The following is a 14663-nucleotide window of genomic DNA, read 5'->3' on the forward strand; positions in this document are numbered from 1 at the left end:
CTGCACACGTTTACCAAACACTATCAAGTGCATACCTACGCTTCGGCAGACGCCAGCCTAGGTAGACGGGTCCTTCAGGCGGCGGTGGCCCACCTGTAGGAAGAGGCTGTATGACAGCCCGTTCATGTGGTATCTTTTTACCCACCCAGGGACTGCTTTTGGACGTCCCACTGTCTGGGTCTCCCAATTAGGAGCGAAAAAGAAGAAGGGAATTTTGTTTACTTACCGTAAATTCCTTTTCTTCTAGCTCCAATTGGGAGACCCAGCACCCGCCCTATCTGTTTTTAGGGTTTCGTTTTTTCGGGTGCACATGTTGTTCACGTTGTTTCTTAAGTTCTCCGATCTAGTTATCGGATTGAATTTGTTTTTGAAACTGTTATTGGCTTTCCTCCTTCTTGCTTTGGTACTAAAACTGAGGAATCCGTACTCCTACGGGAGGGTGTATAGCCAGAAGGGGAGGGGCCTTACACTTTTAAGTGTAGTTCTTTGTGCGGCCTCCAGAGGCAGTAGCTATACACCCACTGTCTGGGTCTCCCAATTGGAGCTAGAAGAAAAGGAATTTACGGTAAGTAAACAAAATTCCCTTCTTTGTGCCTCCCCCGCCGGGGATCAAAGCACACTCGACCAGAGCTGTCGGTGCCTCTTGGGCTTTTAGGCACCAGGCTACGGCTCAACAAGTCTGTCAGGCTGCCACTTGGACTAGCCTGCATACCTTTTCGAAGCACTACCAAGTGCATGCTTATGCTTCGGCAGATGCGAGCTTGGGCAGACGCATCCTTCAGGCGGCTGTCGCCCACTTGTGAAGTTAGGCTCCGCCTACTTTTTAGTTTTTTCTGTTTATTCCCACCCAGGGACAGCTTTGGAACGTCCCATGGTCTGGGTCTCCCAAAGGAACGATAAAGAAAAAGAGAATTTCTTTGTCGCTCCATTGGGAGACCCAGACAATTGGGTGTATAGCTTCTGCCTCCGGAGGCCACACAAAGTATTACACTTTAAAAAGTGTAAACCCCTCCCCTCTGCCTATACACCCCCCCGTGCATCACGGGCTCCTCAGTTTTTATGCTTTGTGTTGAAGGAGGCACACATGCACGCAAGCTCCACAATTTAGTCAGCAGCAGCTGCTGACTATATCGGATGGAAGAAAAGAGGGCCCATAACAGGGCCCCCGGCATGCTCCCTTCTCACCCCACTCTGGTCGGCGGTGCTGTTAAGGTTGAGGTACCCATTGCGGGTACAAAGGCTGGAGCCACATGCTGTTTTCCTTCCCCATCCCTTAGGGGCTCTGGGTGAAGTGGGATCCTAATCGGTCACCAGGCACTGGGACCGTGCTCCCTCCGCAGCCCCTGGGGGAATCTGCTGGACAGGAGACCGGGTATCGTCAGGGACAGGCCCTGCTCCTCTGAGGTACTCTGTGTCCCCTTGGGAACGGCGCATAGAGCGCCTGTCTAATGGACGCTGCAGCAGCTGCTGGTTGTGTTTGTGCGCCGGGACTACCGCGCTGACCGCGCTTGTTTGCCGGCCGAGCTTATAACTTTAGTCCCCGGCTTTTGCGGCCTAGTACTGCATATTCCCGCCCCCGGGCCTGCCAGTCAGGGGTAAGGGCGGGACGCTGCACTGGACGTCAGCGCTGAGGGCTGGAGCATACTTAGTATCCTCCTCCCCCCTCACTGAGCACCGTGGGGCACCAGATTCCCGCACTTTCTAAGGCACGCCCACGGCTCCCTCCTCCTCTCAGAACGCTGGCAGCCATTCCTATCAGCACTTCTGACGCTGGAGAACTTCAGAGACGAGCTCCACAGCTCTGGGAGGCACAGGCAGGGAATCTGGTGGTCACACAAACGCTGAGGGCGGTCGGTAAGCCGCACCTGTTACTAGGTGCTTGCCCCACTGGGTGCCGAAGTGTATATTTATATGCTTATACTGTATACATTTACTCTGTACGGCCGCACTAGTGCTTTGGCTATATACCCTCTCTGATTGCTCTAAGAGGAGACAACAGCATGTCGTCCGCAAAAAGCAAGGGTGCCAAGGCACAGGCTTACTTTGCAACCTGTACCTCATGTGCGGCTATGCTACCTGCAGGTTCCACCTACCCTCATTGTGTGCAATGCTCGGCCCCTGTGACACTCACTCAGCCGGAGCCTCTGCCACTGGTGGGACCCTCGGCCCAGGTGGAACCACCTGCTGCCACTGTCCAGGTGACAGGGACAGAGTTTGCAGTATTCGCTGACAAACTTTCTGAGTCTATGGATAAATGGTCTGCTAAGATACTAGAAGCTTTGCAGTCCAGACCTGTAACACAGGCCCCGGGCACTGTTGAACCTTTTCCCTCAGACCCCCCCTCGGTCGGCGCAGCAAAGTGCTCCTGGGGCGACTCATAGGTCCCACGGTGAGGACTCTGACACGGACCGCAGTCCCAGACCGGCTAAGCGGGCTCGCCGGGAGCTTCCCTCGACTTCATCACAGTGTTCAGGGTCTCAGCATGAGGACTCACTAGAGGATGAAGCGGAGGTGGCAGATAAGGGCTCTGATTCTGACGCCGCTCTCAACCTTGATACACCTGAAGGGGACGCCATAGTGAATGACCTTATAGCGTCCATCAATCAGGTGTTGGATCTTTCTCCTCCAACTCCTCAGATTGAGGAGTCAGCTTCTCAGCAGGAGAAATTCCATTTTAGGTTTCCCAAGCGTACACGGAGTGCGTTTCTTGATCACTCCGACTTCAGAGATACAGTCCAGAAACACCGAGCTTTTCCAGATAAGCGCTTTACTAAGCGCCTTAATGACACACGTTATCCCTTCCCCCCTGACGTAGTCAAGGGTTGGGCTCAGTGTCCCAAGGTGGATCCTCCAATCTCTAGACTGGCGGCTAGATCCATAGTTGCAGTGGCAGACGGTGCATCACTCAAGGATGCCACTGACAGGCAGATAGAGCTCCTGATGAAATCCATCTATGAAGCTATCGGCGCGTCCTTTGCTCCGGCATTCGCAGCCGTATGGGCACTCCAAGCTATCTCAGCTTGTCAGTCTGAGATTAATGCAGTCACACGTGCCTCTACTCCGCAGGTTGTGTCCTTAACCTCTCAGGCGTCGGCGTTTGCGTCCTACGCCATGAATGCTGTCCTGGACTCTGCGAGCCGTACGGCGGTAGCATCCGCCAATTCGGTGGCAGTCCGCAGGGCCATGTGGCTACGTGAATGGAAGGCAGACTCTGCTTCCAAAAAGTTCTTAACCGGTTTGCCATTTTCTGGCGACCGCCTGTTTGGCGAGCAATTGGATGAAATCATTAAACAATCCAAGGGAAAGGACTCGTCCTTACCCCAGTCCAAACCAAACAGACCTCAACAACGGACGGTACAATCGAGGTTTCGGTCCTTTCGGCCCTCAGCCAGGTCTCAATTCTCCTCGTCCAACAGGCCACAGAAGGGTCAGAGGAAATCTGATTCATGGCGGTCTAAGTCACGTCCTAAAAAGACCGCCGGAGGAACCGCTCCCAAAGCGGCCTCCTCATGACTTTCGGCCTCCCCAAACCGCATCCTCGGTCGGTGGCAGGCTCTCCCGCTTTTGCGACGCTTGGTTGCCACATGTCCAAGACCGATGGGTTAGAGACATTCTGTCTCACGGTTACAGGATAGAGTTCCGCTCTCGTCCTCCGACTCGTTTCTTCAGAACATCTCCGCCCCCCGAGCGAGCCGATGCTCTTCTTCAGGCAGTGAGCACTCTGAAGGCAGAAGGAGTGGTGATCCCTGTTCCCGTTCAGCAATGGGGTCACGGTTTTTACTCCAACTTGTTTGTGGTGCCAAAAAAGGACGGATCTTTCCGTCCCGTTCTGGACCTCAAACTGCTCAACAAACACGTGAAAACCAGGCGGTTCCGGATGGAATCTCTCCGCTCCGTCATCGCCTCGATGTCCCAAGGAGACTTCCTAGCATCAATCGACATCAAAGATGCTTATCTCCACGTACCGATTGCACCAGAGCATCAGCGCTTCCTGCGTTTCGCCATCGGGGACGAACACCTTCAGTTCGTGGCGCTGCCTTTCGGCCTGGCGACAGCCCCACGGGTCTTCACCAAGGTCATGGCAACAGTGGTAGCAGTCCTACACTCTCAGGGACACTCGGTGATCCCTTACTTAGACGATCTCCTTGTCAAGGCCCCCTCTCGGGTGGCATGCCAACACAGCCTGAACATTGCTCTGGAGACTCTCCAGAGATTCGGGTGGATCATCAATTTCCCAAAGTCAAAATTGACACCGACCCAATCGCTGACATATCTCGGGATGGAGTTTCATACTCTCTCAGCGATAGTGAAACTTCCGCTGGACAAACAGCGTTCACTACGGACAGGGGTGCAATCTCTCCTTCGAGCTCAGTCGCACCCCTTGAGGCGCCTCATGCACTTCCTAGGGAAGATGGTGGCAGCAATGGAGGCAGTTCCATTTGCGCAGTTTCATCTGCGTCCACTTCAATGGGACATTCTCCGCAAATGGGACAGGAAGTCGACGTCCCTCGACAGGAACGTCTCCCTTTCTCGGGCAGCCAAGGCCTCCCTTCAGTGGTGGCTTCTTCCCACTTCTTTGTCGAAGGGGAAATCATTCCTACCCCCATCCTGGGCTGTGGTCACGACGGACGCGAGTCTGTCAGGGTGGGGAGCGGTCTTCCTCCACCACAGGGCTCAGGGTACCTGGACTCAGCCAGAGTCCTCCCTTCAGATCAATGTTCTGGAGATAAGGGCAGTGTATCTAGCCCTAAAGACGTTCCAGCCGTGGCTGGAAGGCAGGCAGATCCGAATTCAGTCGGACAACGCCACGGCGGTGGCATACATCAACCACCAAGGCGGCACACGCAGTCGGCAAGCCTTCCAGGAAGTTCGGCGGATTCTGCTGTGGGTGGAAGCCACAGCCTCCACCATCTCCGCAGTTCACATCCCGGGCGTAGAAAACTGGGAAGCAGACTTTCTCAGTCGCCAGGGCATGGACGCAGGGGAATGGTCTCTTCACCCGGACGTGTTTCAAGAGATCTGTTGCCGCTGGTGGAAGCCGGACGTCGACCTAATGGCGTCCCGGCACAACAACAAGGTCCCGGCATTCATGGCACGGTCTCAAGATCACAGAGCTCTGGCGGCAGACGCATTAGTTCAGGATTGGTCGCAGTTTCGGCTGCCTTATGTATTTCCTCCTCTGGCACTACTGCCCAGAGTATTACGCAAGATCAGGTCCGACTGCCGCCGCGCCATCCTCATCGCCCCAGACTGGCCGAGGAGGTCGTGGTACCCGGATCTGTGGCATCTCACGGTGGGTCAACCGTGGGCACTACCAGACCGTCCAGACTTACTGTCTCAAGGGCCATTTCTTTATCGTTCCTTATGGGAGACCCAAACCATGGGTGTATAGCTACTGCCTCCGGAGGACACACAAAGTACTACACTCAAACGTGTAGCTCCTCCCTCCGGCTATATACACCCCCTGGATGACAATCTACCCAGTTCATTGCTTTGTGTTTCAGGAGGTCACACACACTTGCATTCTCTGATATTTTTCATTTTTATTTTTAAAGATTTGGAAGAAAAGCGGGTCCAGTCTGGACTCCCGGCATGTCCCTTCACGCCCCACTCTGCGGGGTGCTGTTAAGGTTGACTTTCATAAGGCTGGAGCCTTCACATGCCGAGCTCCTTCGCATCCTCTGTCGAGGCTCTGTTTGAAGTGGGAGCCATCACGGTCCTCTCTGCTTGCAGGAGGCCGGCTCCATCCGCAGCCCTGTCTGGTCCCTGCTGGAAGGAGCGTTTACCCCCCTCTCCAGGGACATGGCCCTGCGTCTCAAGAGCTAAGTATTGAGACGTTTTTCAGGGGTCCCGGGTGCTTTTATTTGGGGGACAGTATGTGTTGTAACTTTACTGTAAATTGCGGCCGGTTCTGGGAGTTTCCTCTGAGAACCGCGCCGAAGGTGCCTGCTGCTCGGCCGCGTTTTGAAATCTAGGCCCCGGCTTCAGTTTGGGCCTAGTTTCGTTTTCGGCTCCCTGCATGTTTTGCATACGGCGCCGCCCACCGCCCGGCCAGCAGAGGGGAGGACTCTCCTCTCTGGAGAGATGTGCCCTCCCCTGTACCTCGTCCTGTATCTCTCTGCCCTCCGTTTTTCCCGCTCCTGGGCTTATACACGCCCCCCCCTCCTCCTCCCAGCGCCATTTTCTCAGCGTTCTTACACTGGACGGCGCTGGGAGCTGCAGCTGTTGCTGTTTTGGGAAAGCTGTCGCTTCACTGGGACTTGGAGCTGTGGAATCCGGAGGGCACACAGAGAGTGGTGTGGTAAGCCACAACCTCTGGTTGTGGGCTTTTTATATACACTTTCAGGCATTCTACAGGAGTGTTTTTATTGCTGCAGAGTCCCCCCATCAGCAGCATGTCTGTCACCCGGAGCATGGCTGCAAACATGTATGCTTTTTGCACTGCATGTAAGCGCATTCTGCCAGAGCCGAGCACATTCCCACATTGTGATGCCTGTGCTAATATGGTTGTGTCTCAGCCTAGAGCCTCCTCAGGGGTCCCCTCGGCTGCTCCGGCCCTGGTAGCTGAACCCCCGGCTTGGGTAGCATCTTTTTCACAAGCTATTTCCCAGTCTTTTGCCGACTCCATGGGGCAGCTGTCCCGGACACTGCTGTCTATGCATCAGCCCCCCCCTCAGAGTGTCTCTGCTGCTCAGAGCTCTGCGGAGCCCTCAGAGCATGTTCTAGGTCCCAGTCCCCCTAAACGGAGACGTAGGGACCCTTCTCCTCCCTCGTCCCACGGCTCTGATTCACGTGCCGACGTGCAGGGCGAGGGGGATTCGTTTACTGTGGCCTCAGACGCTACTTCTATGTACCCCATTGATTTGTCTGAGGGTGATGCGGATGTTAGTGACTTGATTGCGTCCATTAACTCCGTTCTGAACCTCAACCCACCAGAGTCAGAGGAACAAACCTCTCTGGTAGAGATTCACCAGTTTACCTCACCTAAGAAAGCTAAAAGTATGTTTTTTAACCACTCCAGCTTTTAGACCACTGTTAACAAGCCCAGGGCCTGTCCTGACAAACGCTTTCTGAAGCGTAGTTCAGATGACCGTTTTCCTTTTCCACCAGAGGTGGTTAAGGAATGGGCCCAGTCCCCAAAGGTAGACCCTCCGGTGTCCAGAATCTCAGCCCGCACAGTCGTAGCTGTGGCTGATGGCACTTCTCTTAAAAATCCCACTGACCGCCAGGTTGACCTTCTGGCCAAGTCTGTATATGAGGCGGCAGGAGCCTCGTTCTCCCCGTCTTTTGCGGCAGTATGGGCTCTTAAGGCAGTCTCTGCCTCTCTGGCGGAGATGCATTCACTCACCAGGGACTCTATTCCTGAGATGGATGCCTTAACTTCTCAAGCTTCGGCTTTTGCATCCTACGCCATGTCTGCCATCCTGGAGGCTTCTCACCGCACGGCGGTGGCCTCCGCTAACTCCCTTGCGATCCGCAGGATCTTGTGGCTTCGAGAGTGGAAAGCAGACGCTTCCTCTAAGAAGTACCTTGCGAGTCTCCCTTTTGCTGGGTCCCGGCTGTTTGGAGAACAGCTGGATGACATAATTAAGGAAGCTACTGGCGGAAAGAGTACTTCCTTGCCGCAAACTAAGGCCAGGAAACCGGTCCAGAGCAGGAACCAATCGAATTTTCGTTCCTTTCGTTCCTCTAACTGGTCAGCCTCTAAGCCCTCGACCTCGTCCACTACCGCAGCCAAGGATCGTAAACCCAACTGGCGCGCAAAGCCGCGTCCTCAAAAGGCCGGAGGAGCCGCTGCCACTAAGGCAGCCTCCTCTTGACTATCTGGCTACGCCAGCAACGTCCTTGGTCGGTGGCAGGCTCTCCCACTTTGGCGACGTGTGGTTTCAACACGTCTCCGATCAGTGGGTGCGGGATATCATCTCCCACGGCTACAGGATAGAATTTTCTTCCAGCCCGCCAAACAGATTTTTTCTGTCCACCCCCCCCTGCTCCAAAGCCGCCGCCTTCTCTCAGGCCGTGGCATCCCTGCAGGCCAACGGTGTAATTGTTCCGGTTCCCGCCCGGGAACGGTTCAGCGGTTTCTACTCAAACCTCTTTCTAGTCCCCAAAAAGGACGGTTCCTTCCGGCCCATCCTGGATCTCAGGCTTCTCAACAAGCACGTTCAGGTGCGGCACTTTCGCATGGAATCTCTGAGATCGGTCATTGCCTCAATGACCCAAGGAGATTTTCTGGCATCCATCGACATCAGAGATGCCTATCTGCATGTTCCTATTGCGGTTTCGCACCAGCGTTGGCTACGCTTTGCAATCGGAGAGGAACATTTCCAATTCGTGGCTCTCCCCTTCGGCCTAGCCACGGCCCCTCGAGTATTCACCAAGGTCATGGCAGCAGTGGTTGCGGTCCTGCACCTCCAGGGGTTGGCAGTGATTCCTTACCTGGACGACCTTCTAGTCAAGGCCTCATCCAGTGCAGACTGCCAGCGGAGTGTCTCGCTCACTCTCGCCATTCTAGTCCAGTTCGGGTGGCTTGTCAATTTGCCCAAGTCCACTCTGATTCCAACCCAGAAACTCGAGTACCTAGGGATGCAATTCGAGACTCTGCCGGCACTTGTGAAGCTGCCCTTAGTCAAACAGCAGTCTCTTCGTCTGGCGGTACGCTCTCTGCTGAGGCACCGCCGTCATTCCATCAGACACCTCATGCGGGTGCTGGGTCAGATGGTGGCGTCAATGGAAGCGGTTCCCTTTGCCCAGTTCCATCTGCGTCCCCTGCAGCTGGACATCCTCCGCTGTTGGGACAAGCGGATCTCTTCCTTGCACAGGCTGGTGGCTCTGTCGCCACAAACCAGGAGCTCTCTTCAGTGGTGGCTTCGGCCCCTCTCTGTCACAGGGACGCTCCTTCCTGACTCCGTCCTGGGTAATCCTCACCACGGATGCCAGTCTCTCCGGTTGGGGAGCAGTATTTCTCCATCACCGAGCACAGGGCACTTGGACTTCGTCCGAATCAGCCCTCTCAATCAATGTGCTGGAGATCAGAGCTGTGTTTCTAGCTCTCCTAGCCTTTCACCACCTGTTGGTGGGCAAGCACATCCGAGTCCAGTCAGACAACGCGACAGCGGTTGCCTACATCAATCACCAGGGCGGGACTCACAGCCGTCTGGCGATGCTGGAGGTTCAACGAATCCTCCAGTGGACGGAGGACTCGAAGTCCACCATATCTGCAGTCCACATCCCAGGCGTAGAAAACTGGGAGGCCGATTATCTCAGCCGTCAAACCGTAGACGGCGGCGAGTGGGCCCTGCATCCGTCAGTGTTCAAATCACTCTGCCGCAAGTGGGGCACTCCAGAGGTAGATCTAATGGCATCCCGGCACAACAACAAGGTTCCGGTTTACGTGGCTCGCTCCCACGATCCTCAAGCCTTCGCAGCAGACGCACTGGTTCAAGATTGGTCTCAGTTCCGTCTGGCCTATGTGTTTCCCCCTCTAGCGCTCTTGCCCAGGGTTCTGCGCAAGATCAGAATGGAGGGCCGTCGAGTCATGCTCATTGCTCCGGACTGGCCCAGGCGAGCGTGGTACCCAGACCTGCTCCGTCTGTCCGTAGAGGTGCCGTGGCGTCTCCCGGACCGCCCAGACCTTCTCTCTCAAGGTCCGTTCTTCCGCCAGAATTCTGCGGCTCTCAGATTGACGGCGTGGCTCTTGAGTCCTGGATCCTGACGGCTTCAGGCATTCCCTCTGAGGTCATCTCCACCATGACTCAGGCTCGGAAGTCTTCCTCGGCCAAGATTTACCACAGGACTTGGAAAATTTTCCTGTCCTGGTGTCGTTCGTCCGGCCATGCCCCTTGGCCGTTCTCCTTGCCGACCATCCTGTCTTTTCTACAGTCCGGTCTACAGCTAGGACTGTCCCTCAATTCCCTTAAGGGACAGGTGTCGGCTCTGTCGGTATTGTTCCAGCGGCGTATCGCCCGACTGGCTCAGGTGCGCACCTTCATGCAGGGCGCATCTCACATCATTCCTCCTTACCGGCGGCCCTTGGATCCCTGGGACCTTAATCTGGTCCTCACGGCCTTACAGAAACCCCCCTTTGAGCCTCTCAGGGAAGTTCCCTTGTCTAGACTTTCACAGAAAGTTGTTTTTCTAGTAGCCATAACTTCTCTCAGGAGAGTTTCGGATTTGGCTGCGCTCTCTTCAGAATCCCCCTTTTTGGTGTTTCACCAAGACAAGGTGGTTCTTCGTCCGACTCCGGACTTTCTCCCTAAGGTGGTGTCTCCTTTCCACCTTAACCAGGACATTTCATTGCCTTCTCTTTGTCCGGCCCCGGTGCATCGCTTTGAGAAGGCGTTGCACTCCTTAGATTTGGTGCGGGCGCTCCGAATCTGTGTCACGCACCGCTGTTTTTAGGCGGTGCACATCTCTTTTTGTGCTAACCACTGGTCAGCGCAGGGGTCTCGCTGCTTCTAAACCGACTCTAGCTCGTTGGATCAGGTCGGCTATCTCCGATGCCTACCAGTGTTCTCAAGTGCCTCCCCCGCCGGGGATTAAGGCGCACTCGACCAGAGCTGTCGGTGCCTCCTGGGCTTTCAGGCACCAGGCTACGGCTCAGCAGGTTTGTCAGGCTGCCACATGGTCCAGTCTGCACACTTTTTCGAAGCACTACCAGGTGCATGCTCATGCTTTGGCAGATGCGAGCTTGGGCAGATGCATTCTTCAGGCGGCTGTCGCCCATTTGTGAAGTTAGGTTTTGCCTACTTCTCAGTTGGTTTATTTCCCGCCCATGGACTGCTTTGGAACGTCCCATGGTTTGGGTCTCCCATAAAGGAACGATAAAGAAAAAGAGAATTTTGTTTACTTACCATAAATTCTTTTTCTTATAGTTCCGACATGGGAGACCCAGCACCCTCCCTGTTGCCTGTTGGCAGTTTTTTGTTCCGTGTGTTTCACCGGCTGTTGTTAGTAGACAGAGTTCTGGTCTTTCCGAGTTTTACTCTTTCTCTACTTATGGGTGGATGTCCTCCTTCAGCTTTTGCACTGAACTGGGTAGATTGTCATCCAGGGGGTGTATATAGCCGGAGGGAGGAGCTACACGTTTGAGTGTAGTACTTTGTGTGTCCTCCGGAGGCAGTAGCTATACACCCATGGTTTGGGTCTCCCATGTCGGAACTATAAGAAAAAGAATTTACGGTAAGTAAACAAAATTCTCTTTTTTTCCATCTGAATTCTGCGGCCCTCAACCTGACTGTGTGGCCATTGAGTCCTGGATCCTAGCGTCTTCAGGGTTATCTCAAGAGGTCATTGCCACTATGAGACAGGCCAGGAAACCAACGTCCGCCAAGATCTACCACAGGACGTGGGGGATCTTCTTATCCTGGTGCTCTGATCAGGGTTTTACTCCCTGGCCATTTGCCTTGCCCACTTTTCTGTCCTTCCTTCAATCCGGAATGGAAAAGGGTTTGTCTCTCGGCTCTCTCAAGGGACAAGTCTCGGCGCTCTCTGTGTTTTTTTCAAAAGCGTCTAGCCAGGCTTCCGCAGGTCCGCACGTTCCTGCAGGGAGTTTGCCACATAGTCCCTCCTTACAAGCGTCCGCTAGAACTCTGGGATCTGAACAGGGTGCTAACGGCTCTTCAGAAACCACCTTTCGAGCCAATGAGAGATATTTCTCTTTCACGCCTTTCGCAGAAGGTGGTCTTCCTAGTGGCAGTCACATCACTTCGGAGAGTGTCTGAGCTAGCTGCATTGTCATGCAAAGCCCCCTTCCTGGTGTTTCACCAGGACAAGGTGGTTCTGCGTCCGGTTCCGGAATTTATCCCTAAGGTGGTATCCCCTTTTCATCTCAATCAGGATATCTCCTTACCTTCTTTTTGCCCTCATCCAGTTCACCAATGTGAAAAGGATTTGCACTTGTTAGATCTTGTGAGAGCACTTAGACTCTACATTTCTCGTACGGCGCCCCTGCGCCGCTCGGATGCGCTCTTTGTCCTTGTCGCTGGCCAGCGTAAAGGGTCGCAGGCTTCCAAGTCAACCTTGGCTCGGTGGATCAAGGAACCAATTCTTGAAGCCTACCGTTCTTCTGGGCTTCAGGTTCCTTCAGGGCTGAAAGCCCATTCTACAGAGCCGTGGGTGCGTCCTGGGCACTGCGGCACCAGGCTACGGCTCAGCAGGTGTGTCAGGCGGCTACCTGGTCGAGTCTGCACACTTTCACGAAACACTATCAGGTGCATACCTACGCTTCGGCAGATGCCAGCCTAGGTAGGCGAGTCCTTCAGGCGGCGGTTGCCCACCTGTAGGAAGGGGCCGTTTTACGGCTCTATTACCGAGGTATTCTTTTACCCACCCAGGGACTGCTTTTGGACGTCCCAATTGTCTGGGTCTCCCAATGGAGCGACAAAGAAGAAGGGAATTTTGTTTACTTACCGTAAATTCCTTTTCTTCTAGCTCCTATTGGGAGACCCAGCACCCGCCCCTGTTCCCTTCGGGCTGTTGTTCTTTTGTGTACACATGTTGTTCATGTTGAATTGTTCTGGGTTCATGGTTTCAGTTCTCCGAACATCCTTCGGATTGAATTTACCTTAGACCAATTTATAAGTTTCCTCCTTCCTGCTTTTGCACCAAAACTGAGGAGCCCGTGATGCACGGGGGGGTGTATAGGCAGAGGGGAGAGGTTTACACTTTTAAGTGTAATACTTTGTGTGGCCTCCGGAGGCAGAAGCTATACACCCAATTGTCTGGGTCTCCCAATAGGAGCTAGAAGAAAAGGAATTTACGGTAAGTAAACAAAATTCCCTTCTTTGTTACTTACCGTAAATTATTTTTCTTATAGTTCCGTATTGGGAGACCCAGTTCCCTCCCTGATGCCTGTTGGCAGTTTCTTGTTCCGTGTGTTATCACCGGCTGTTGTCGTGGACAGAGTCTCCGGTTGTTCCGGTTCTTACTCGGTTCTACTTGTGGGTGGCTATTCTCCTTCAGCTTTTGCACTAAACTGGCTAGGACTGGCTACCAGGGGGTGTATAAGCTCAGAGGGAGGAGCTACACTTTTAAGTGTAGTACTTTGTGTGTCCTCCGGAGGCAGAAGCTATACACCCATGGTCTGGGTCTCCCAATACGGAACTATAAGAAAAAGAATTTACGGTAACAAAATTCTCTTTTTCTGGCTGGTTATGGAGCCGTCTAGAGTTTTAGCACTCGGACTTTGACAATCTATAGTTGCCTATCCAGTGGATCGGTAACACTGTTTTTTTAAGGTTTAAAGGGCCCGTACCAAACGCTTGTGTGGTTATATAATGGATCTTTTTCGTGTTGTTTTACCAGGAGGTTAAGAAGGCAGTGCAGCCACAGACCCCAAAATCACAAGCATCACTACCCTTGACACATAAGAAGAAACACGAAGAAAGAATGGAAAACGTGGAAGATGATGAAGGAGAAGATGACGAAGAATGGACTGATGCCAGTGGAGATGAGGAGGATATTGAAGAAGAGGAGGAGGAGGAAGATTCCTTAGAAACAGAGGAAGCTCCTAAAGCTCTTCAAGCTACCCCAAAGGAACAAAGGCTACCGAAACGAGCGGAGACCCCAAAGCTTACAATGCCTCCACCCGAAATGAACACTGATGACCAAGCTGTGGAGTCCAAACCCACCAGCCCGTTCTCCCCAGAAGGACACCGTCCAGTAACGGACTGGGGAGAGGAGATGGAGCTGCTGTCTCCTCCGGGAAGTAGCAGCGAGGACAGTCCTCCTCAGGCCGATACTACCAGGGGTTTCAATGAAGAAGCAACATTTCAAGAAAACTCCTCATCCTCAGGTCAGTAAATAGTAGAGAACAGTTGATTTTGTCCGTATATATCCTCCGGGGAGGCCGTACGAGAATGTCAACTCTAGTAAAGGGATTAATGGATAGAAGAAGCTCAGCAGGAGGGACCCTCACCTGAGAGTACCCCATAGGGCCTGCTACGTTAGCTAGCTAGTTCTGTTTTTGGAAATCCCTCACATCTGCCTCTTTGCTGGAGGACATTTTCCAGAGCATGCACCATTCCAGATTTGTGTTTGGATGCAGTGTACCCGTGCAAACTGTAAGGCTATGTGCCCACGGGACAATGTACTGGCAGATATTTCCGCAGGTACGTCCGCAGGTTTCCCGCAGCAGCTCCCCGGAATCCGCAGCTATCCATTGCTGCGGGATTCCATCGAAATATCTGCGGTAAACCTGCGGACATTCGTGCGACTTACCTGCGGAAGTCCCGGCCTCTGTCTCCATAGTGGACATGCAGTTACGTGTGGCTGCTGGAAATCTGCAGCACATTCCGCAGCCGCACATTCCGCAGCCGCACATTCCGCAGCCGCACATTCCGCAGCCGCACATTCCGCAGCCGCACATTCCGCAGCCGCACATTCCGCAGCCGCACATTCCGCAGCCGCACATTCCGCAGCCGCACATTCCGCAGCCGCACATTCCGCAGCCGCACATTCCGCAGCCGCACATTCCGCAGCCGCACATTCCGCAGCCGCACATTCCGCGGCATGGACACAGCACTCCCCATGTCCCATAGGATAACATGGGGAGTCTCTGTACTTGCGTAAACCCGCGGATTTATCTAGAAAATCCAGATAAATCCACAGGTTTTCCCGCGGCAAAATCCGTGGGTACATAGTCACGTGGGCACATAGCCTAA

The 14663-nt window shown here is 53.9% G+C and overlaps 1 protein-coding gene across 1 annotated transcript in view; it reads left to right on the forward strand.

Moving 5' to 3' along the window:
- The window catches only part of CCDC9 (coiled-coil domain containing 9), a 117509-nt gene that overhangs the window by 44997 nt on the left and 57849 nt on the right, over window positions 1–14663 (forward strand). Inside the window, exon 12 of the mRNA XM_075323669.1 lies at window positions 13306–13795. Coding sequence (XP_075179784.1) covers window positions 13306–13795 — 490 coding nt within the window. The remainder of the gene's footprint in view (window positions 1–13305; window positions 13796–14663) is intronic.

This window comes from Anomaloglossus baeobatrachus, chromosome 9 (assembly GCF_048569485.1).
Source record: "Anomaloglossus baeobatrachus isolate aAnoBae1 chromosome 9, aAnoBae1.hap1, whole genome shotgun sequence".
Classification (NCBI taxonomy): Eukaryota; Metazoa; Chordata; class Amphibia; order Anura; family Aromobatidae; genus Anomaloglossus; species Anomaloglossus baeobatrachus.